Source organism: Acanthochromis polyacanthus, chromosome 6 (assembly GCF_021347895.1).
Source record: "Acanthochromis polyacanthus isolate Apoly-LR-REF ecotype Palm Island chromosome 6, KAUST_Apoly_ChrSc, whole genome shotgun sequence".
NCBI classification, from domain to species: domain Eukaryota; kingdom Metazoa; phylum Chordata; class Actinopteri; family Pomacentridae; genus Acanthochromis; species Acanthochromis polyacanthus.
Genome location: NC_067118.1, coordinates 41,169,914 through 41,194,155, shown reverse-complemented (window position 1 = coordinate 41,194,155; position 24,242 = coordinate 41,169,914). Strand labels below are relative to the sequence as shown.

General features: G+C 39.8%; 1 protein-coding gene across 1 annotated transcript in view; it reads right to left on the bottom strand.

Annotated features, from left to right (window-relative positions):
- Window positions 1-24,024, bottom strand: part of LOC110967435 (kazrin-like) — a 242,689-nt gene extending 218,665 nt beyond the window's left edge. Inside the window, exons 1-2 of the mRNA XM_051949271.1 lie at window positions 24,006-24,024; window positions 23,401-23,510 (exon numbers count right to left, since the gene is read on the bottom strand). Of these exons, the coding sequence (XP_051805231.1) occupies window positions 23,401-23,476 (76 nt within the window). The 5' untranslated portion in view covers window positions 23,477-23,510; window positions 24,006-24,024. The remainder of the gene's footprint in view (window positions 1-23,400; window positions 23,511-24,005) is intronic.
- Window positions 24,025-24,242: the final 218 nt, after the last annotated feature.

The window sequence follows — 24,242 nt, the reverse complement described above, 5'->3', positions numbered from 1 at the left end:
TATACTCCTTACATAAATATATGCATGCAATATTTTATTTTTAATTAAAATTGCAAACAACCCCGACTCCCGATACAAAATCCTCCTCTGTTCTTGATGTCGGAATATTTAAATATTCATGCAGGTTCATGCAGCAGCGAAGGTGTCGGTCAGTGGAGTGATGCTGAGCTTGGCACTCTGCGCTGTGAATAACAGCACTGCTCTCACTGTCGTCCTGCTGGTTTTGGCGGCGGAGGCTGGAAGCTTCTCCTAAAGCATAAACACGGAGGATTATATGTGTAATGACATTCCTCCGTCAGGGTTAAGTGTTAACAGTGAATGTTGTGTTCCATCTGGGAACTTTAATTTAGGGAAACGCTCCGATTAAAAGAGATTTAAGTCATTTTAAAGCACTGATAACTCAAGAAAATGTTCATTAAACACGGTGAGGTTTTCTTGCAGTGGTTGCAAAGATGAGATAAAGAGGAAGCAGTGCTTTAGGTGCTCGAATAATGACCAAGACAGCCTTTATCGGCATTAAAAAGCACATTTTCTGAGTTTTCTTTTAGTGGCAACGATGCAGACGTGGTTGTACATACTCAGGTTAGCAATACTTTAAAACTCCAATACAATATGAATATAAAAAAAATGTTAGTGGTACTTTTATAATATATGCAACTACAGCACATGTCAGAGAGTTTATTACTCTGGCAAGGAATGGCGGAGTTCTGTGATGATCGATTTACGTCTGTCCGTCTGTCTGTCAGCAACATTACTCAAAAACAGACAAATGGATTTGGATGAACTTTTCAGGGAAGGTCAGAAATGACACAAAGACCAAGTGATTAAATAGTTAGACGGAGAAGTCTAGTGATAGTTCACTTTTTCAGGAAAGCACCAAATTTGGTACAGACATAGTATATGACCATACAATTGATATAAGAGGAGTACCGCAAAAAATTTAAGCCCCCTGGAGGCCGCCATTTAAAACACTGTTATAAACGGCTTTATTGAATCCACAGACCCTTAAACAATGGGGGTAGATCTTGAAAGTAACTTTGTATCTGCCGTATTAAGGGAGATATCACATAAATGGGTTTAGCAAGGCGGCCATATTTGAATTCAAGATGGCGGCCACCAGAGGGCTTAGATTTTTGGGGTACTCCTCTTAAATCAATGGTATGGTCATATACTATGTCTGTACCAAATTTGGTGCTTTCCTGAAAAAGTGAACTATCGACCCCAAATTTCGGTCTTTTCCGCCTTACTAAAATTTTAGCAGTGATGCAGCTTATAGTCTGGATCCATGGATTAGTTAAAGATTTCTGTATCACTGCGAGATGGCAGCACGGCCTCACTGTAACCATGACAACAAGTGAACACTACATCAGCTGCTGATGAGGATCACATGACTGCGATCTACAAATCCACTACTGAGGACCATGAATGCTTATAAAACTGTAACTGTGAATAATTCCTACTTTTTAAAGAAAATTTGAATAGTTTGAAAACATTTTAAAGTCATTTTGGACCCATTTTTAGTCATTTTTTTAACCCTTCTCATCCACCCCATACAGATATCTCATTATGGACAGATTCTGAACAGTTATAGGATGTTTTTTCTGAATAGATTTGAGTCATTTCTAGTCATTTTGCACATATTTAGGGTCATTTTTGACAAATTCTGACAACATTTCGAAAACATATTTATTTTATGAGGTCAAATTTGAGTCATTCTGGACATGTTTTTATTGTTTTTAGTCATTTTTGGAACCCTTCTAAGCCACCTAGATGTTCAGCTCATTTTGGACAGATTGTGAACAGGAAAAGAGTTTTTATTTTTGAGCAAGTTCTGGACAAATTTCTCATAATTTTGGACAAATGCGAGATTTGTTAAAGATTTCTGTATCGTTGTCAGATGATGAGTGGCACGGCGTCACTGTAACCATGACAACAAGTGAACACTACGTCAGCTGCCTGCTGACAATCCCATGATTGTGATCTCACTACAAATCCACCGCTGAGGACTTCTCAGGATTTATCCGTCAGAAATGATCCAAGGAACAGCTGATTAAACTGTGGGGGTGTTTCTGAGTCCCATCAACTCCCGCCACCCGCTACATATTTAGGTCATGTGATTCGGTATCTGTACACATGAATAACACACGCCTGTGTTCAGCACAAGGTCATTTTGTTTGTGGGTACATCTACGAATTTTTTACAGATTTCATCCGTCAGAGATGATCCAGAAACTGAGCAGCCTTGGAGGAGTACTGCGCTCTCCGAGTGCTTTTCTTGTTTGTCTTAAACTGGATTCTTCACTGTGACTCTCCTTTGACAACAAACTGAACATGGAAGACTTCTTGACTGTTGATTGGCCAAAACAAGCAGTGGAAAAGCATAAACTCTGGGATGCTGATCTCTAGATTAATCAGTTATGAAAACATACATGGAAATATAGCAGCTGCCAAACGAACAACTGCAGAGGAAAAGATCACAGGAGCTTCATGCATGCTGTGATCCGTTGCCATACTGTATTACATTACATGCTGAGGGCAGGCTGGTGGAACAATCACAGAGCCTCCTGAGTCCTTATACAAACCAACTATAAAAACCGTAGACAGAAAGCCAATACACCTTCATCACCGTGAGGCACTGGAGGAACACAATTTACCGAGAGGATTCGAGATTATTTTCAAATCTGTGCTTTGTTTATGAAACTTTAATAGGCCTGCCCTGATTTTCTGTACACTCACTCTGTGTGTTCTATTAGATCCTCAGTAATATCCTCTGTATGAGACTGAACCGAACCATGTCACCCAAACCGCAGTCAGCTTTCTCTGAAACGGCCACAAATCACAGGAACAGCCTGTCAGACGATGAAGAGGGGGGCTGAACTCCTATCAGCACTTTTACTACCAACTTAAAAAGTCTGATAAGAGCCGCTCACCTCTGCTCCCACTGACTTTGACAATTCTGTCTTAAGGTCCTCGTGAGTTCTACTGATTTCATCTAATGTGTACTTCTGCGCTGTGTTTCTATTGTTGCTACTCTGTTGCAATTATGTACACTTTCCCTTAAAAAAAAAAATGAACACAGTAATAATAAAAAGTGTTTGTTGCAGCTCCCTTTAGGGCTCAACAATGAAATGATTTGAAATTAAGCAATTAGAAAATGCTAGATGTAGCTATCAAATAATGAAACTTGTGCTTTAATTCACTTTCATTCAATCAGGCATTCTTTATTCTCACCCGTTCATCAATGCACACTGGAAAAATAAGAAATTTTACATTTTTTTAAAAAAAGAAATTACTGTTATTTTAGAGATTTATTATTATTATTCTTTATCCTGTTCAGCTAAATTACAGACAGTAACTACTGGAATCAAAGGAGAACAAAAAGATTTATTTACATCTTAACCATAAAAATACAAATGAAAAACTAAATTAGTAATTTTACAAATTGACATTTGTTCTTTCACAATGTGACTAAAATTTTACTGTTTTTAAACCAACAAAAATCTCATTCTTTCCCAGATATTTTTAGTTTGTAAAGGTTTTTAACGTTACAGTATAATTTCTGGCAACTCTTGCTGCCAGATTAAAACCCTTCTAAAAACCCACTTGTTCGATCTAGCTTTGGCTGATTTTTTTTCTCCTTAATCTGTCTGTCTTGTAAGCGTCTTTGAGTGACCTAAAAAGCGCTATATAAATTCGATGTATTATTATTGTTAGTTTTCTGACAGTTTTTAACGCAGTAAACACGCTGTGGTTTCACCGACGTGAGCCCAGTCTCATTATCCAACAGCCACACCTCTTACATTCTGCAGCACGTCTAAGCCAGGATTTAAACTGTCGTGTGGATGCTTCTACAAATTTATTCCGTCCTCTTTGTGCGACAGTCGGGCTTTTGATGGTGACGCTCCATCACACTTTAAATCTGCTACACTGAACATTAACCACAAATGTGAACGTGCACATCAGGTTGCAACTGCAACAGCTGAAATATTACACTGAGGTATTTTGTCCAAAATCTTTCAACCACATCCTGACATTTACTGTTGGACAGTCATGACAATATAACAGCATATGTGATACTAACTACACTGGAAAAAATGCCCCTCATAAACAAGAAAATTATTTCAAGGAGCTTTTACTGTGAAATAAGTGGGAAAAAAATTGCCAGTAGAACAAGAGAAAAATGTCTTGGTAAGATTTCTTGAAATAAGATATATTTAGAATATTGAGATCTCAAAATTAGGTGGAAAAAACATATTTTAAGCAATTTTTTTTACCCGAATTGTCAAGTTTAGGTGTCTTAAAATAAGCCAGATATGCTAAAAAAAAAAAAAAAAAAAAAAAAAAAAAAAAAGAATTTTTACTCAAAAATAGATTTTTGCTTTCCTGTAACCTCCTAATTTGAGATGTTTTAACCCTCCTGTTGTCCTCATTTACATACACCAAAAAATATTGTTTCCTTGTCTGAAAAAAAATAATTTAAAAAAATCTGCAAAAAAAAAAATCCCCAAATTTCTGAAATTTAGCAAAAACCATCAGGAAGAAAATTCCAATAATTCCTTAAAAGTTTCCCTTAAAAGCTTAATTTTTAAAAAAATCCCCCAATTTGGCAGAAAATTCTTGTAAATATTTTCAAAAAATTAGTAAAAATCTCCCCAAAACATCCCTAAAAATATCTTAAGTGATTATATAAATATCAGTAAAACTACCTAATATTTTCTTTAAGAACATTCAGGAAAAAATCAGCCAAAATCCTGCAAAATTTGCTGGATTTCGGTTGATTTTTTTGTGAATGTTCTTAAGAAACATTTTTAACATTTCTTTTTTTCCACCAAAAAATGTTCAAAAATTTCCCAAAAATGTTGAAAACGTGGACATCAGAAGTTTGACTGTGAAAATATTTATTTATCACATTTTCAAACTTTAAAACGGTTCAATTTTGACCCACAGGACGACTCGAGGGTTAAACTTATTTTGAGTTTTCTTGTAAAGTACAACTCAAAACAAGATAGTTTCAAGATCGTTTGACTTAAGATTGTTATGATGCACTGTCTTAAAACAATCCCTCCATCTGATGAAATGTCACTTGTTAAGTGAATTTATCTTCAATCAAGTGGGATGAGACATTTTGACCTAAAATAAGACAAACAGACTTGGTAAGAGTTTGAGTTTTTGCAGTGAACGGACATTTCTGCATCACAGTTAGTCTCCAGTGGTGACTAATTCATTAGTACAAAACACTAAACAGCACATGAAACTATGAACACCAGTTTGTTACTCTATCTTTCTATCTATCCAGAGTGAGACTTGTTATTTGTAAGAAAAAGTCATTTCTCAAAGCTGTGAGCTCCACCATTGAAAATACATTCATCTCCACTGTAGTGTTCAAAAACAAAAATCTCATAATGATGATGATGAAAATGCCTTGTTTTGTTGTTTGTACATAATTTGGAGCACACTGACATTTTAGGCGGTTGTATTTTTCCTTTAAAATTCGAAATAATCCATTTTCTAAGTTTGATTCCTTTTGAAATTCCCTACAGAACTTGCAGCTGAGTCACCGGCGGCTCATGTCGGTGTTCAGTCCGGCGTTTGGGGCGGGTTCAGGCGTCTCTGTGGGGTTTTGCGTCCCGCTGCGCTGTGCTGCACCGTCCTAACACCTCAGCCGGAGTGATATTACTCCCTCAGGCAGCAGGGCCTCTGATAATTACAGTGGAAGGTGAGATGTTAAGCCTCGACACATCCGGAGAAAGAAACGCTCTCCTCTAACCTTGGAGAGATGATACGGTATATCATTTTTATTATCTCTTCGCCTGAGAACCTGCAACTTATAAAAAATGTTGAAAAAGTCGCCCTGATCGAGCGTTCAGCTTTCATTTTAACGAGAGCATAAATTATGAATCCATAATGCTTTTCTCATTAATCAGTCAGACAACAGCAATGCAGCAAAATACAGCGTGAAGAAAAAGCCACTCTATTAAGCAGGCGTTCTTTCATTAGTCTCTTTGTACACTCACTGAGGCATTATGTTTGCCCTTTACCGGCTCTGAATGCGCCATAAAAGCGATGCATTTCAAGTGCTGGCATCTACAGGATTGGATTCCATCTCTTTCCTCTTTAGTCGATGTCATCTGAATTAAGTGTGGGAGAAAAAGGGAGCAGAGACTTTCTGCTCTACAAAAGCATTTGTGCATTTTGCTTGTTGAATGCGCGGCTCAGCGGGAGGCGAAGGCAGTTCAGCTAGCGGCCTTCATCGGGGGTTTCATCATTCATTTCCCAACACGCTGACGGAAGCCAAGGGTTGCAGCGCGATTTCCCTCTTTATCTAGCGCTGGGAATTAAATGTTTGAACATAATTTCCGAGTGCCAAAGACAGAGCTCTGTGCTTTCAGTGTTGATAACGTAAAGTGCAGAGTTTGAGCCGCACAAAACAACGTGCACTGCGGCGTTAGGAGCCTTCTAGAATCCTCTACCAGATGAAAGTAGTGCTAACATTTTACGCATGGAAAGTAACTGAGGATCGATATATAACTGAGGGACTTTTGAAGTCCATGGGATATATGTTGCATACGTTTTTATTGAAATTACAAAAAGTAATGTTCTTTATGTTCATTATGATCATGTCTTTACAGATTCCATAATTACTTATTATGGAAACAATCACTAATTAATAAAAATGACTGGATATCACTAAAATGTCAACCACACTGTCCCAATTTAATAACAACCACCTTCTAATGAGCTAAACAATAATAAAATGAGTTGATTCAAGAATAGTTTTGATTGTGTTCTTTTTACTAAGTTGAGATAATCATGACATATTTCTTTTTTGGCAATATATCAAATTTTAGATGGAAAATAAATTGTATCTGTCTGAGAAATCCTTTCATGTTGTGTCTTTTTGGGTTTGTTTTTTGTTTCTTTTTTGATCATTTTCAGACTGTTTTGTTTGCATTTTAGCTCTTTTTGTGGTCATTTTGTGCATTTGTGTGGACATTTTGCACCCTTTCGTGTCTGTTTTCAGTCTGCTTATGGCAATTTTCTGAGTTTTGTGGTCATTTTGTGCATTTGTGTGGACATTTTGCACCCTTTTGTGTCACTTTTCAGTCTGCTTATGGTGTTTTGTGGTCATTTTGTGCATTTGTGTGGACATTTTGCACCCTTTTGTGTCGCTTTTCAGTCTGCTTATGGTGTTTTGTGGTCATTTTGTGCATTTGTGTGGACATTTTGCACCCTTTTGTGTCACTTTTCAGTCTGCTTATGGTGTTTTGTGGTCATTTTGTGCATTTGTGTGGACATTTTGCACCCTTTTGTGTCACTTTTCAGTCTGCTTATGGTGTTTTGTGGTCATTTTGTGCATTTGTGTGGACATTTTGCACCCTTTTGTGTCACTTTTCAGTCTGCTTATGGTGTTTTGTGGTCATTTTGTGCATTTGTGTGGACATTTTGCACCCTTTTGTGTCTGTTTTCAGTCTGCTTATGGCAATTTTCTGTGTTTTGTGGTCATTTTGTGCATTTGTGTGGACATTTTGCACCCTTTTGTGTCTGTTTTCAGTCTGCTTATGGTGTTTTGTGGTCATTTTGTGCATTTGTGTGGACATTTTTGCAAACTTTTGCGTCTGTTGTCAGTCTGCTTATGGTGTTTTGTGGTCATTTTGTGCATTTGTGTGGACATTTTGCAAACTTCTGTGTCTGTTTTCAGTCTGCTTATGGTGTTTTGTGGTCATTTTGTGCGTTTCTGTGGTCATTTTGCAACTTTTTGCAGTGATTTTTGTGTTTCTCTCGTCATTTTGTATCTTTATATGATAATTATGTGTCTCATTGAGTCAGTTTGTGTTTTTCTGTGGTCATTTTGTGTCCTTTTGAACCTTCTTTATCAGTTGCGTGTCTCTCTGTGGTCATTTTTGATCAGTATCAGTCTGTTTGTGGTTGTTTTGTCTCTCTTTATGGTAATTGTGTGTCTCACTGAGTCATTTTGTGTTGTTCTGTGGTCATTTCTGTTAATTTATGACACAAAATAAATTGTATCTGTGTCTGAGAAATCACTTTAAACTAAGTTCCCCATTACAAAAACACCTCTCCAGGAAGTGTGTTAATTCAGATCACATGACCTGCTCCACATGATGTCATTTCCTCCTGAAGAAAAGACTGGAAGACTCCAAGGCTTTGTAGATTTTATGGTCTGAAAACAACAAAAATGTCAACTATGTTACAAAAAGTCCTGCAATTATATATTGATCCCCGAGCAGTAAAAGGCTGCAACGCTGCGAAAAAAGAGAAAAAGTGATGCAACTGTGACTGAGACTCTTCTGATCGCAGGTACTAACATTAAAATTTATTCAAAGTCTATGTGGCGCCACTGGATAGTTTCTTGGACGATTATTACACAATGTAAGTTGCCAAACTTCCCACCTGAAGTCGCAGCCAGACGCCGTGGCTCCGCTTCAAACGTGCAACGTTTGTTCTGTAATCCTGTATGTGTTTGGGATTAAAGTCTAAGCTTTTATCACTCATCAATGATCTCTCGTCTCACAGAGGAAAGCTCGGCGGAGATGGATTGTCTAGATGGGAGAGCACAGTCGCCTGAAGTGAGGATTTAGAGGCAGGAGAGTGAAGGATTACAGACTAGGATTGACGTGATTGGCAGAAGAATCCCGCCGCTGCTGACGCATCGTCCACCTGCCGTTGAAGATAAATGCAGCCAACGGGAAAATAAATAAATAAAGGACGACACGGGGAAAGAAACACATGTCATCTCGGTAGCAAAGAATACGAGACACGCTGTGAAACAATCACAGCTGCAAACATAATTAACTTTCGCTGTTTAGTGAGGATTACAGCTGACTTGCAAATGGAGTCGCATGAGAAATTGTTTGTTCTTAAAATAGATCTTCTCCTGCTATGATCACTCAGGGTTAACCTGACATTCTGAATCACATAATTCTATTGCAAGATGGAAAATCTGACAGGAAAGTCTGCGGTGCAAACACACGCGTTATGGAAAAACTATGGCAGCAAATGTGAAAATGTGCAGCAGGAATGTGATCTTTACTCACTCTGAGCAGATTCTTAGCCCCTAATTACATTAAATCTGCCACCAAGGAAGTGGAACAACAACAGAAATCCTTTATCAGGCACATCTAATGCAATTCATGTCTGCGGTCTGTGTTATTAATTACACCTGTATGTTCTCTGCTGGAACAAGAACACGAAAAATACGCACAGCAAGAAGACATTTAAGACGAATACATCTGAATGTCAGCGCTTCTGTTGCCGTTTTAAAGACTTAAGCAAACAGGTGGAATCGGTGGGATTTTGTAAACCGTGTTTTATGTGTCTAATGCTGGAAGAACAGAGGCAGCAGTTAAAGGATGCGGCTCATCGGTCGCTGGCTGACGTCCAGCCCTGCCAGCTTGTGGCCGGCTGCTGTGCAACGCCACCGGCTGATAGGATAATCACAGAAACCCCCGAGAGCCGACTACAGTAGGTCTGTGCACCAGCCGCCTACCGATGTCAACAAAAACCGAGTCGCTGCACGCTGCAGCGAGTTTCGTCCGGACTGTTGAATCTGTTGGCGGCAGCGAAATGGAACTCCTGTGTCCTGCAGGAAACGGCGCAAATTTACTCATGAAAGCCAATAAAATGGACAAAAGGATGCCTCACCTGTAATCATAGGTAACAAAAACAAAGTAATCCATTATCTTTTAGTAAATCTAGATGTTTTTTTTAGCTCCTCTTAACAGATCATTTGACAGGTAGCCTTCTGGGAACACAATCTTTTTACTAAATACAATAATTCTTTTTATTACTGCTCCTCCAGCAATGCAAATGTGTCAATAGCTTGCTTTTTTACACCTAGAAGTTATTAAAACAATATATCCAGATGCAGGGGACACCGTCTCCGGCTTCTCGCTTGACCCCTTCATCATTTACGCTGGGCTAAAGAGACGAGGTTTCCACAAACTGAGAACACAGAGGACTGCACACAACAGGGACCAGTGACAGTTTACAGTATGCAGATTTATGACGTATACCTACTTAGTTTTCAGTCAACATTCAGTTCAATTATATTCATAGAACGCCAATTCATAACATGCACTATATTGCCAAAAGTATTGGGACGTCTGCCTTCACACACGCTAATTTTAATGACATCCTATTCTTAATCTGTAGGGTTTAAATATGGAGTTAGACCACCCTTTGCTGCTACAAAAGCCTCAACTCTTCTGGGCAGGTTTAGGAGTGTGTTTATAAGAAATTTTGATCATTCTTCCGGAAGGACATTTGTAAGGAAGTCCGAGCTTTTGGTCTCCACTCTAATCATCCCAAAGGTGTTCTATCAGGTTGAGGTCAGGACAGCACTGCAAAAACTCCAAATCTTACCAAGTCTGTTTTTCTTATTTTTAGTCAAAATGTCTCATCCCACTTGATTTAAGATAAATTCACTTAACAAGAGACATTTCAGCAGATGGAGGGACTTGTTTTAAGACTGTGCATCTTCAATATCTTAAGTCAAACAATCTTGAAATTGTCTAGTTTTGAGTTGAATTTTACAAGAAAACTCAAAATAAGTTTAACCCTCGTGTCGTCCTGTGGGTCAAATTGACCTGCTTTAAAGTTTAAAAATGTGGGAAAAAATATATGTATTCACAAGGAAAACTTCCAATTTTTTTAGGGACATTTTTAAGCATTTTTTGGAAGAAATAAAGAAATTTAAAAAAAAAAGGTTTCTTTAAGAACATTCAGAAAAATAAATCAGTTTTGGTTGATTTTTCCTGAATGTTCTTAAAGCAAATATTAGAACCTTTACTGATATTTATGGAATCACTTTGGATATTTTCCCAAATTTGAGATTTTTGTTTAAATAAAACGTTTAAGGAATTTTCCTCCTGAAGATTCAGCAAATTTTTATAAATTTGGGGATTTTTTTTTTTGCTGAATTTTTGGATTTTTGTCAGACAAGGGAACAATATTTTTTGGTGCTGTAAATGAGGACAACAGGAGGGATAAGACACCTAAGCTTGACAATCCTGGTAAAATAGAGCTTCAAATAGGTCTTCCCAGCTAATTTTAAGATCTCAATATTCTAAATATCACATCTCATTTCAAGCCATTTTTCACTTGTTCTATTGGCAGATTTTTTTTTGCTTAGTTCAAGGTAAAAGTTCCTTGAAATAAGTTTTTTTCTCTTGTTTTGAGAGGGACATTTCTTCTAGTGAGTCAAGTTCTTCCTCACCAAACTTGCTCCTCCACATCTTAATTGATGCACAGTCATGATGGAACAGGAAGGGGCCATTTCCACACTGTCCCCACAAAGCTTGGAGCATCAAACCGTCCAATATGTCCTGGTATGCTGAAGCATTAAGAGTCTTTTTATTTACTGTGACTAGACCACAGACTTGCGAGGTGAGAGAATATTCGTCCAACTGTTGTGTGTGAATGGACTGAGAAATAAGGAATAGTTCACTCAAAATACATAATTATGTGGTCATCTGCAGTGCTGATGGCAAAATCCCTTCATTATGATCCTTCCTCCCTGGAGTCAAGCAGCAGTTCAGTGACCATCTGCAAATACTACCGACTCGTTTTTGGCCAAACTAAATATGCAAGAGGAGTCGCTGCCTATCACAGAGTCTAGCCTTTTACCGGACAAGATAACTACCTCTTCAGGCAACAGGATCATCTTCTAATCCGTAATTCATTCGTAAGTCAGTAACTAAAAGGAAGCATAAATCTGTTCATTGATCTCATCAGACCTATATTACACCACTAGAAGCTCTAAGACCTAAAATTTGAATGAATGAATGAAATTAGTTTGACACCAAAAGCAGCACATCACAGTCCAAAAGCACAGGGCTGCTTATTCTAAACAGGCAACGGTTCATTATCAGCCCCTGTACGCATGAATGCAAGATTGAATCAGCGACATGAAATCAGCTGCAGCCAGGGAACATCAAAGGCTTCACGTACACCAGCGATTCACACACGCATCCATCTGTGATTTGAATTTACAGGCCCGACACCTCCATCAGGACTGATACAAACCGGCGCTCATTTGCTCAATTTATTGGAAAAATGTTGACGACTGAGGCTCCACAAACACGAGTCCAACAGCAGAGCTCTGCCTCACCTTACAGCAGGCCTTTGTTCTCTGCACTCAAACATAATTAGATCGCTCCGCTAAACTCCAGGCCACTGGGCAGATCTGTCGTAACGCCCTGTAATACCAGGCTGCTGCCATTGGTTCCTGCTTGAAACCACACATAGCGTCTTGGTAATTAGAAGCCTCATTAACGCAACTAACCGTTAGCTGGAGACAAGCAGAATTTAGATTTTAGCTAGAATCAAAATTGGGTTTCGTCCCATCGGGTTGTGCACAAATTATCTTCTCACCATCCTCCCACCTTTATAGTTGGAGGAAAATGTTTCTCCACTTCCTGCTCTCTGTTTATGTTTGTTTTCTTTCTTTTTAATTATGATTCCTACATTTTAAAGAACATTTTAACAGTTTGAAGACCTTTTAAAATAATTTTGGACACATTTTCAGTCATTTTTAAAAAAAAATCCTTCTCAGCCATCTTACACAATAAACTCATTTTGGACAGTAAAGAGCAAGTTCTGGACAAATTTCTAATAAGTTTAGACAAATGTGAAGATTTATTAAAGACTTGTTCACTGTAACCATGACAACAAGTGAACACTACATCAGAGGCACTACTTCCTTTTTCTGTTTTTCATTCGGAATAGAAAAGTCATGTCTTTTTTACAAAATCATGTGTACTATTGAGCTTTCTTTTCCAAATAAAAAACACAAAAAACACCAAAATGAAAAAACCAAAACAAACATCTTTCTGTAGCTTTTGTAGGTCCATCCAGCTATACCGTGCTTTTGTAAGGTTCACCATTCTACCGTGAAAAGTAAAAGATAGAAGGAATTTGCAAAAATCGAAAGTTCAGTTTAAGTTCTAAATTTAAAAAGGAGATGCCAATAAACAAAACGGAACAGAATGTCGCTTACAACAGCTAAAACATTATTTGTTCTTCCTTTGCCCATTCTGTACGTCTTCTAGGGCTGGCCCGAATAGTGGTTTCTAGCCTCCGAATATTCAGGCCCTATTAAAGACGAATATCCGGATGTTCGTTCCGCCCCGTAACGTCCGACCCGGGGGGGTGGGGTGCGGCAGCAGCGGCGGAGGAGACGGGCCGGATATTCGGATCAGGTGTAAACTAACCGTGACGTCACCCGTTGGTTTCAATCCCGAGAAAATGAAGCCCGGATTTTGCTACTTCCTGGTCGCTGTTTTGGATTTTTTGGAGCCAGTGACGTAAAAAGCGTCATCAAACAGACTGGACCAGAGAGCAACTAGGGGCAGGATTGGCTGAGGACTCTCTTATCCCGCCCACATTATACCGCAGAGGCTTCTGTTGCTGTCTATCAAGTATAGCCACGCCCCCTGGCTCCGCCAACTTTAACGATTCATTTAATATGAATATTCGGATACCAAAATTAATATCCGGATAGTGCCGTAGCGTACGAATATTCGGATATTCGGGTCCAGCCCTAACATCCACAACAAACGATCTCATAGATTTCCTGTAATGTTGCTGACTTTGCCACAGAGGAGGAATAAATTCAAAAAGAAGACAAACAACACTGACGACTCATTTAAAGTTTGGATAACCATCTGTGGGATTTCTGCCACCACGGAATATAGGTGACCTAAAGCACTTCTTTTTAGGACAGTCTCCACTTACATAAAAGCAAATTCCAGTAAAAACTGTTCACAGTAAGGACTCATAAAAATAATACTCACTTTGTGCTTTTAGTGACCCGTCCATATCCTTATTATGGGAATCTGTCGTATTATTGTTTTAAAGTGCAGAAAAATGGCTTTTCTACAGTTGTTTCATAGGGTACGTACAATACCCAGCTTTAACATTCTTTTCATTGGCTCTATTTACCTTTAAACAACTACATATTAATCATAAAGTGAAACATCCCAGTTTTAAAATAGCTCTAGATGAAGCTAATGTATAAAAAAAACGAATGCAGGCTTCACAGTTCTGAGTGGAGCAGGAGGCAGAGAAAGTAAAATGTTTCAGAAGGCATGAGTTGTGACATCTGTGTGAAGCCCCAGAGCACAGATATCATCTCCTGTAATGTCCTTGAAGGTACGTTATGGCTTTATATAGCACAGCAATTTCCACACTTTCTGCATCACATCTCCACAGTATCAAACTCTTTTACGGCCTTCATTGTCCAATAGATAAAATCAGTGGGCGACAGTATTTTTTTTTCTTCCCCCTCCTGTCTTACTGGTCCCAAGCGTGTCGTAAATGCCGACTCCCGAGAAGAGCGACGGAGGAAAAACGGCACAACAGTTTTTAAATCTGCATTCGGAACGTCGTCTGTGTGCGACAGGCTGTGTCAACACGTAAAGTTTATATTAGAAAAGTGCTTCAGCGGGGGATAGAAGCGAGGAGAGGTATAGAAGGAGGTGCAAAGATGGAGCTCAGGCAGGTTCCTGTGGCAGCCAGCTCATTCATCTGAAGGTTAATGGAAGCTGGAGATGTCCAATTCAAGGCACAGGAACCGGCATTGTAAATTTTTCAGAGTGTGCCAGGTGTGCCATGGTCCACCGCTCCAACTGAAATGACTGCATTGACAGCGTTTTCCCTCCGCGAGGACTTTTGAATAATAAACTCTGGAAGGTCTGCTGTAAGAACAACTCCCAGAACAACACGATACACACCGTTCTGCTGCTGTGGAGGAAAGATTTGCACAGTTTCAGGCACCTTTAATCTACGTACAAAAAAAAAAAAAAAAAGTTCACGTAGATTTTCTGCATGGATCGTTGCGTGAAACAAGCTTCATATTTGCCATGTGACTGATTCCATGCTGGGATTTAGATACCAAAACCGTGGTGCTGAACTCGTGTGAAGATAACTGGGCCCACTGGTGCACACGGATGACCTGCATTCATCTGTGACTGACCTGTCGATTACAAGTCTAGACGAAAAGTACATCAGGTCATGTTAGGTAATCATTCTGCTGAGAGGTGAAAGACTCACCCAAGCTAGCAGGGCATAGAGGACATGTGGGTCTGGCTATTACTGGATAATTACCCCGCCAAAGGAAGGCAGCAGAATTATGTGACGATCAGCGTACATGAGTCCTTCTATCTGTCTGTCTGTTACTCTGGCTGCATCATATCTCCACCCTCTGGACTTGCAGACTGAGCCCTCGCGGACTTCAGTCATACGTAATGTGACGTCTTTACCGTCATCACGTAAAGTCTGCAAGAGCGGGAGTCTACAGCATTATGAATGGAGCTAATAGACAGACTTGGAGTCCGTTTCAGTCGTTTCCGTGACACTGTTTGAAGAACTATCATGTATACGCTATAACATTGATTGATTTGGGTATTACTTACATTGGAGGACTTGCTTTCGTCCTTTTTCCGACATTATTTTTCTCAGCTCATGATTTCGGCTTCAGACTGCACAGCTTTTATGGGCCAGACGCAATAAAAAAAAAAAAAATCGAAAAATTTAGACCTCACGTCCGTATTGCAATGAATTGTGGGTAATCAAACTGGTGAAGTCTGCAGAAGTCTGCACCCCAAGCAGACTCTCTGGAAGTCTGCAGAAAGTCCGCTTGAGGCCCCTTGTGGACTGGACGAATTGTGGATTTGGACAGCCCTCAGCACTCCCGGACTTCCTGTGAACGCGCCGCAAAGTCCGCAAGTGCGGTGAAGTCCAGAGATTTGGATTCAGCCTCTGTGTGCAACACTCCCCAAAAACAGACCAACTGATTTGGATGAAATTTTCAGCGAAGGTCAGAAATGTCACAAAGACCACCTCATTAGATGTTGACAGTGATGTGGCTTCTTGTCTGGATCCACGGATTTGTTGAAGGTTTCGGTAACCACGACAACAAGAAAATACATCAGCTGCCTGCTGACGATCACACGGTGGCACTTGTACTACAAATCAACTGCTGCAGATCACAAATGTTTATAGAACTGTAACTGACTAATTCCAACTTTTTAAGGAAAATTTTAGTAATTTTTTTAACCCTTCTCAGCCATTTTAGACAATAAATCATTATGGACAGGTTAGGAAAAGCTAAGGAGGATTTTTGAGCAAGTCCTTGATAAATTTGAGTAATTTCTAGCCATTTTTCGCATATATTTTGGGGTTTTTTTTGCCAAATTTTGACAGCATTTAGAGAACATACTTAATCATGAGGTCAAATTTGAGTCATTTTAGAATTTTTTAGAAATGTTTTTCATCATTTTTGGAACCCTTCTAAGCCATTATAGATGTTTGAACAGGAAAAGAGGATTTTTTTGGAGCAAGTTCTGGACAAATTTCTAATAATTTTGGCCAAATGTGGAGATTTGTTAAAGATTTCTTTAACTTGCACGGCGTCACTGTAATCCTGTGAACACTACATCAGCTGCCTACCGACGAGAATGTCCGTCAGGATTAATGAAATATCCATCAATCTAAAAGATAAAAACATAAGATCTTCTTCTCTTTTGAATCCACTGCTGTTCGGCTTCATAAAATCACTCCTAATATGGACTTTTTCTGAACTCTAGATCCAAATAGCTGCAGAGGTTATTACAGTCACAGTAATAATATTATGTGAGTTATACTGCAATAAGCCAAAATACTGCAGAGGAGCCACTGAGAAAACACCGTATTTTCACTGACTGGCTGGATGTTTGTGTGCAAGGAGGAAGTTAAACCTTCTGAGATGTTATTTATGCTGTTTGAGGACGGAGCTCCAGAAACGATGTTAACACAGTTTTAACGCAGATTAAATGTATGCAGTACAGAATGTATTAAAAGGAATTAGTACGTATTAAATATTCCCAAGGAACAGCTACACCTTTATGCAATTCAGCTGCATAAAAAAAAAAAAAATCAGCTACCCGAGAACAAGCGTGCCTGCTGGTAACGGTGTAAAGTACAAATCAGCACAATATGTACCAAATTGTTCCCCACAGGACCAACAATACGGTTCATTCCTTAAATTCTACAGCATGCACTACAGAATATCTCAGACAGCTACAAAGTATAAAACACATTTTCAATTACTCCAAGTTAGCAAAAACTGCAAACTCTGAAATTATACAAGTGCCCTAAAGTACTGCAGGGTCGATCTGTCATTGAGGGACTGTTGAAGTCCATGAGATATATCTTTCATACATTTTTATAATTATTTATTATGGAAACAATCATCTATTAATAAAAAAAATGACTGTATATTACTAAAATGTCAACTAAATAACCGTCCCAATCACCTACAGATATTTCTTTTTTGACAATATACCAAATTTTATATGGAACATAAATTGCATCCGAGTCTGAGAAAACACTTTCAACTAAGTTATCCATTACAAAAACACCTCTCAACGAAACACCAAGACTCCAAGGCTTTCTGAGTTATTTAATCTAAAACAGCACATGAGTCAAGTGTCAATGGGTTTACTATAATATCTTTATAAATAACTTGCAATTTTAATTTTACTCAGTTTTATACAAACAATTGAGTGAAAATTAAAGAATCTTTCTGTAAAAATGCCATGTGGTGTTTGGTTATAGGCGGCCATGTTGATTTCAGGCCCGAAAACGGTAACAATGTAGCCTAGCCGCGCTAGACCCATGTTCTGAAGGCACAAGGGTCTCGGACCGCTCGACAGGGAGGGAGGCGGGCTAACAGGTTGTCTTTCAAATCACTCTGCAGCAATTGGGTAGGTATACAACCAATCAGCGCAACGAATAGGCTGACGTAGTTCCTAGAGCGCCAGATTGTGGCTAAGTCCCATTAGCTTCCCAACTAGCGGAGCCAACTGGTATACTAAGGATTTGCCATATCCCGTCGGCATAAGTCCAAATACGTCTTTCTTCTCAATGAAACACTTCAGTGCCGTCCTTTGTTTATCTTTCAAGTTGAATTTTAGCTTCAAATCTTTAAGGGCTGTGGCCAAAGCCGAGTCGAAAGATAACTGTTTATTGTGCGCCGGTTGTTTCTGTCAGAATCGTCGCGCCTCTGTCGTCACTTCATTACGCCCGCCTTCTGACTCTACACTTCATGGTGATTGGTCCGGCCAGTTTTAGGAGAATCCAGCCTCGAGCCTTATGGAGGGTAACTAGACCCACCCTGGCAGAGAATTAAATTCGTTGCCGTGGGTTGTCTAGCGCGGCTAGGCTAATAACAATGTCAACTATGATACAAAAAGTCCTGCACTTATATATTGACCCTCCACAGTCTCTGTCAGCACCCAAGTTATTTTCTGTTGTTTCGTCTTGGCTTCATTCTTTCAATTAGACATGATTTCATTTCAAAGTGCATCTAAACGACGGCAAAGCAAAGATGTGGAGTCACAGCAGTGTCGCGTTTCATTTCCACCGACCAACAGCTCCCCTTAACAGCGAAGAAAATAAATTAAAAACTAAATGAGAATCATAAAAACAGCCCAAATCCATGACTCACCACGCAGAAGAAGAAAAAAAAAAAAGTTACCTTGTTGGGTGAACACAGCGGCTAAAGCAAACCTCTTGCAACGTGACTCCTTCTACATGATTAGCAACACCAGCAGCATGAAGCTAATCTCTTACTGCAGGAAAGCCCACCGGGGAAAGGAGGTGTGAGGAATCTTTGCGAGTGTGCTGGAACCATAGCGCAAGTGGAAGGAGGAGAGGAATTAATCACATCAAAGAAGCCCAAAATATGTTCTACACCTGCAGTGGCCACATATTAAAACTTCAGATCACGTTCGCCTCTCCTGAGCAGGGATTTACTGACGGTTTATTGAGGTATTAGGAAGATATTCAAGGGTAAAGTGATGGGTAAGAAAGAGAGAGTTTCCAACTTTGTCTGCTGAACTAACTCACCTCCAGTGTTGTCTCTGAAAGTCAGAATGTCATTGTGACTTTATTGGAAATGAATCCTTGATTAAAAGCGGATTAAGTAATTATGAAATTCCTATCTGCACTATATATTCAAGAGGTCACATTTTGATAAATTGGATTTTCTTTTTTTTTTTTTTTTTACAGATACGTGTCACTTGCTTTAATAGAAATTTGCATGTATTTATTCATACTTTGCAATTTGGGTTCTCATTTGTCGGTTTTGCCCTTTATATGGATTTAAATAATATTCTATAGGTAGAAAAACGAGGACTTGGTGATATTGTCTCTGACATGTAAGGAGAAAAGTATAGAGAGTAATTTACCTAGGGCAGGGGTGTCAAACATGCAGCCATGGGCCAAAAGTGGTCCTCCAGAGGGTCCAATCCAGCCCTCAGTGTAAAAATTACAGAGAAGACATTAACTGCACTTCGTAAATTAGTAAAACTATAAATTTAGAGTAATTTCTAGACCCCGACAAGTTGTTTAGATCATAAAGTAAAATGCTAGATTGTGCCTCATTTGTCATATTTCGTTTTTTTTATCTTTTTTGTCTGATCTTGTTTTTTTGTTTCTCATTTTTGTGGTTTTGTGTTTCTTTGCTGTCGTTTTGTGTTCAATTTTAGTCTCACTTGTGGTTTTTATCTCATTTTTATCATTTTGTGTTATTCGTTGTGTGTCAGTTTTGTTCTATCATTTCACGCTTTTGTCATTTTTTGTCTCGTCCTTTTTTGGTCACTTTGTAACCGTTTCATTTTACTGTCATTTTGTTTCTTGCTTTTGTCATTTGTGCCTCATTTTTGTGATATTTTGTCTTGCTCTTGATGTTTTTTATCTTTTTTGTCTGACTTTTGTCTCATCTTCTTGTCATTTTGTTTCTCATTTTTGTCGTTTTGTGTTCCCTTGTTGTCGTTTTGTCTTCTCTTGTTGTCGTTTTGTGTTCCCTTGTCATTTTGATCTCATTTTTGTCATTTTGTGTTATTCATTCTGTGTCAGTTTTGTTCTAGCATTTCACACTTTTGTCATTTTTTTTCTTGTCCTTTTTTTGGTCGCTTTGTAACTGTTTCATTTTTTGTCATTTTGTTTCTCGCTTTTGTCATTTGTGCCTCATTTTGTTATATTTTGTCTTGTTTTTGTTATTTTGCCTTTTTAAAGCCAAATACTGTGTAGTTCAGTTCCAGAAATGTGTGGCTGAATGTTGTGTTCCTCTGTAGACACTCTGATCTGTAAGCTGTAATGTGGAAATGATAAACTGAGGCTGAATATTGTTGATTTTTCTTCAGAAATGTCAGGTTGTTTGTGATGTTTTGTAGAAAAATAACTCATTAAAAGTAAATATTTTCAGAATGTACTTTTTTTGCACTAAAACAAAGGAAAAATGTGGAGTTTCCATAGGTCATTATGCTGCGATTTAACCGGTCCAGTCCACTTGAGATCAAATTGAGTTGAATGTAGAACCTGAATTAAAATGAGTTTGACAGTTGGATAGAAAGTAATTAGAGGGTGTAAAGAAAAATCCAAACCAGCAAATAAATGAAAGCGCAGAAGAGGGAAGGAAACAGTCAAAATTTGACATGGAGAATTTTGTACAATTTTCTGACTGAGGTTTAATTTTTGCAGTTTTGGTCAAGAAATAACAGGAAGCTTTTATTTCGCATCCAGAAGGTGAGCACAGAGAAGCAGGACTTTCAGTACCTGTTCAAGTGATTCTATCGATTCCCAGCTCTATCAGTAGTCTAAGTTTCAACTCATCTTGTGCTTCTGAGTGGTAAGCTCTCTCTTATTGGCTTTTTAAAACAAGCATGAGGCTCGTCTTTGATCCTCAAGAGGAACAAATCTTTTAATTTCCATTACAGGAACATGTAGAGTCGGTGACGGCACAATTACACCCAGTGGGTAATTGGTAGAAATATTCTCTACCTTCCTTCAACGGACTAACCTTGAAAAGTCATAAATATATGAAATTAACTTTCCCCAAGTACTTTAAACTATTTAAAACTGAATTGTCACGGTTCCCCTCCTTTGACAAACGGGAGCAGAGTCTGCTGAGGGAATTTCTGACGAGACATCACAACACGGCATAAATCACACCATCAGAGGGGAGGAAGAGAAGCGAGGCAGGATTACGCACCTGGCACTGCCACGTGAATGCGATTCATGAGAAAGAAAGAGGGGGGGAAAAAAAATCTGTCAAGTGTTTATTCTGCCAGGGTACCACCAGAAGGTTGTTTATATGCAGGTCTTTGGGCATGTGCAACACTCACGGAATGGATTTTCTCTCTGCAATTCAAGCAGGCCTTTTGCATATAGCTGAGGGACTCCTGATCCAATGATGGGTGACAGCAAAAGATAAACAAAAAAAAATCCTCCCCTTATAATTACTGTTCAGATATTAGGAGCCAGCGCTACCGTGGATTAGCCTTCCAACAGCTGCGTAACAGTATGTAAGGTTGGGGCTAAAAATAGAATAAAACACCCATCTCTTATTCACACAATTTGCAGCTTGCTCACTTTTCGTGCCCCTCTCCCCTCTCTCCCCTCTCTCCCCCTTCCCCTCGCTTGTACATCCCAAATCACAGACATGCAGCACAAGCTTCAAAGAGCATAGATAAGTTGGGGTAGCGCGAGACTGACTGTAATTCATCACAACAAACGCAACGATAATGTCATTTTCACAGAGCGGAGAGTGGCGTTTAGGTTTAATTTCAACCAACACTCTCACCTGATAAGTAGGAGGAGAGACGCTGCAAAGTAGCACAGTTTGGCTTCAAATTATCTTCAAGTTTAGTTAGAATTTCAGGGGGAAAAAAAGCAACAGCGGAGGAGCACAATAACACCTCTCGGGGGAATGGAAAGTAAATGCACAAGAAGGGTTGAATATTCAGCGAGAACGGAGCTCGTTGCACAAAGGAGGCTTGACATGCCTCCAAACATTTAACCGGTCGTGTCTTTTTCTCTTGATTTTTTCCAGCGTGCCATGCCGCCTGCTTTGTCCTCCACTGTGCCTGGATGAGAGCATAAGTGACTAATCATTTCAATCATTCAAATTAGAGAACCAATCCAATCTGGGCCATTCTTATTACGAGTGAAGATTTGAAGAGGCAAACAAACAGCAGCCAATAAACAAATCGCGGAGGAGCGAGAAGACGACGTTGTATAACAGGTCATTAAAACAAACCAGCGTCGAAGAGCGAGAAGGAAAACCACTGTTTTCTGAAACAGAAGCCTGAAAGCAAAGCATTGTTTATTGATGAACGGGAAAATAAAATCAGACAAGGCAACAAAATAACTGCTCAGAAAACGGATATTTGTGCACCACAGTGCATGAACTTCCCTAACAAGTCCAAGCGTGTATATGCAGCCACCTCCATCTGCGGCAGACCTGTGAGAAATCACAGCTCAGCGTCGGGGCGAGCTGTGGCCAAAGGGCTTCCATCTTCTGTTTCAGGAGTTACAGAGCGTGACACCCTGTAACACTTCCCTCAACAGCACTCGAGGCAGGTTTTGTCGTGCTGTGAGGTTTGATCCCGAAAACGGAGGCGTCAAAGTCGAGCACGACACGAAAGTCACACAACCAAATAATACGGATCTCTGCCAGCATGAGCGGAGTTTGAATGAGGCTGAGGCTGCCTGGCACTCACAACGCAGGAAATGTTGATTTATTAAAAACCTATACGGTGTAGAAGCAGAGCTGGGAGGAACTACGACGGATTTTCATTTCAAATTCACCCATCAGACTCAGACATGTTGGCTGTTCATTGACAAGGCGGACAAACAATCCCATCTTGTATCATCAGATAATTACGTGACACCTCTGCTCCTCAACACAAACCATTTGTTAACTGGATTATATTACCTTGCTGCATGTTAGTTGTGATTTTAACCTTCTGGTGACTCTTTTCAGACTTGTGGCATGTTCATTCAGGCGCAGATCAAAGGATGGTACCATGAAAAGTGAGCTTCAACCCACACACAAGACACAGCGCACACATTTTCACACCGGACAGCTCTCTTGTGCACCAAAGAAGCATCACAGTCTATCAACATTAACACATTGCCCTGTCAGGCTGCATTACGCTAGAAATGATTCCATAGCTAAAAATACAACACCTACAGGTCTGAGGGAGCCCTCCTGGACTGGCAAAAGAAAACACAATCCTTTTCACAGTGATTTCCCAACAGAGTAGACACACAAAACACTTATTTGCTTATAAAAGGCTAACATGATTTAAAATATTGAGAAAGCTGAATAATACATTTTGCCAGAAGCTCTTTAAAAAGAGCCCAAAATATTAGTTCCTGTTGGTAAAAGTGGGACACATTTTCATCTGTTGACTCCCTACTGAGATATCTGTACACTTCCATACATAAATATTAATGTAAAACAACAGAGGGTGCATCAGTTATTCAAACAATCAATCAAGAATCAAACGGCATGCATGCGACACGTTGCAGATTTGACGTTGAAGGCGACACTCACTGGCTTGCATGAGCTGACCCTGACGCCCGAACACCTGGGAGAAAGGGCTCCGGCTGCAGGTGAGCATCTCCTCCATGGCTGAGCTCCTCCAGGTGTGGAAGGTCCTCCGTCTGCAGAAAGAGAGAGTGCACTGAGGGTCAGCGTCCGAGCGTGGAGCAGCACTCCCTTTCCTCTGACTCCCGCTCAACTGACTGCTAATTTGCCTTTGAAGCGACTTCACGACCTCTCCTACGCCTTTCCCAGGGCTGTCATTTGCTTCTTCTGCTTTTTTTTTTGCTCTCTTTTTTACAGCTGCTTTCTCCACTGACTGCGGATCAGTCCCTCGTCCTCGTGGCCTCGGATGCCGTCAGAGCTGCTGCTGCTGCTCCTCAGCTGATGGGAGATCTGTGTTGGGTTTGCTCTCAGCCCTGCTCATTAGTGCTCCAGTGTGGCGCTGCTTCAGACAGAGAGCACAGCAAACACAGCATGAACAAAGCAAGAGGAGAGAGGCAGGGAGAGAGAGAGAGCGCAATGAGAAGGAGAAGCCTGCTGCAGAGAGAAGACAGACTCTCTCCCCTGACGAGAGTGAGAACAGAGATGAGTGTGTGTGCATAACCAGCTCTAACCTCACGCTGTAGTTTCTGGCTATATCGCTTTCTGCTTTTGATCCAATCTGACTCCTCTGTGGTGAGTTGACATGCAGAAATGTGCACATGAACAAGATGCACAACGGATGATTATCTGTCGTCCACAGAAGACAAATTGGACAAGACTTGCAGCTGGATATGCAATGCAAATATATGCTCAGTGTTCATCCTCCAGCGCTGCTTTTTTTGACACCTTGTGCGTTTGTACCCGACGCC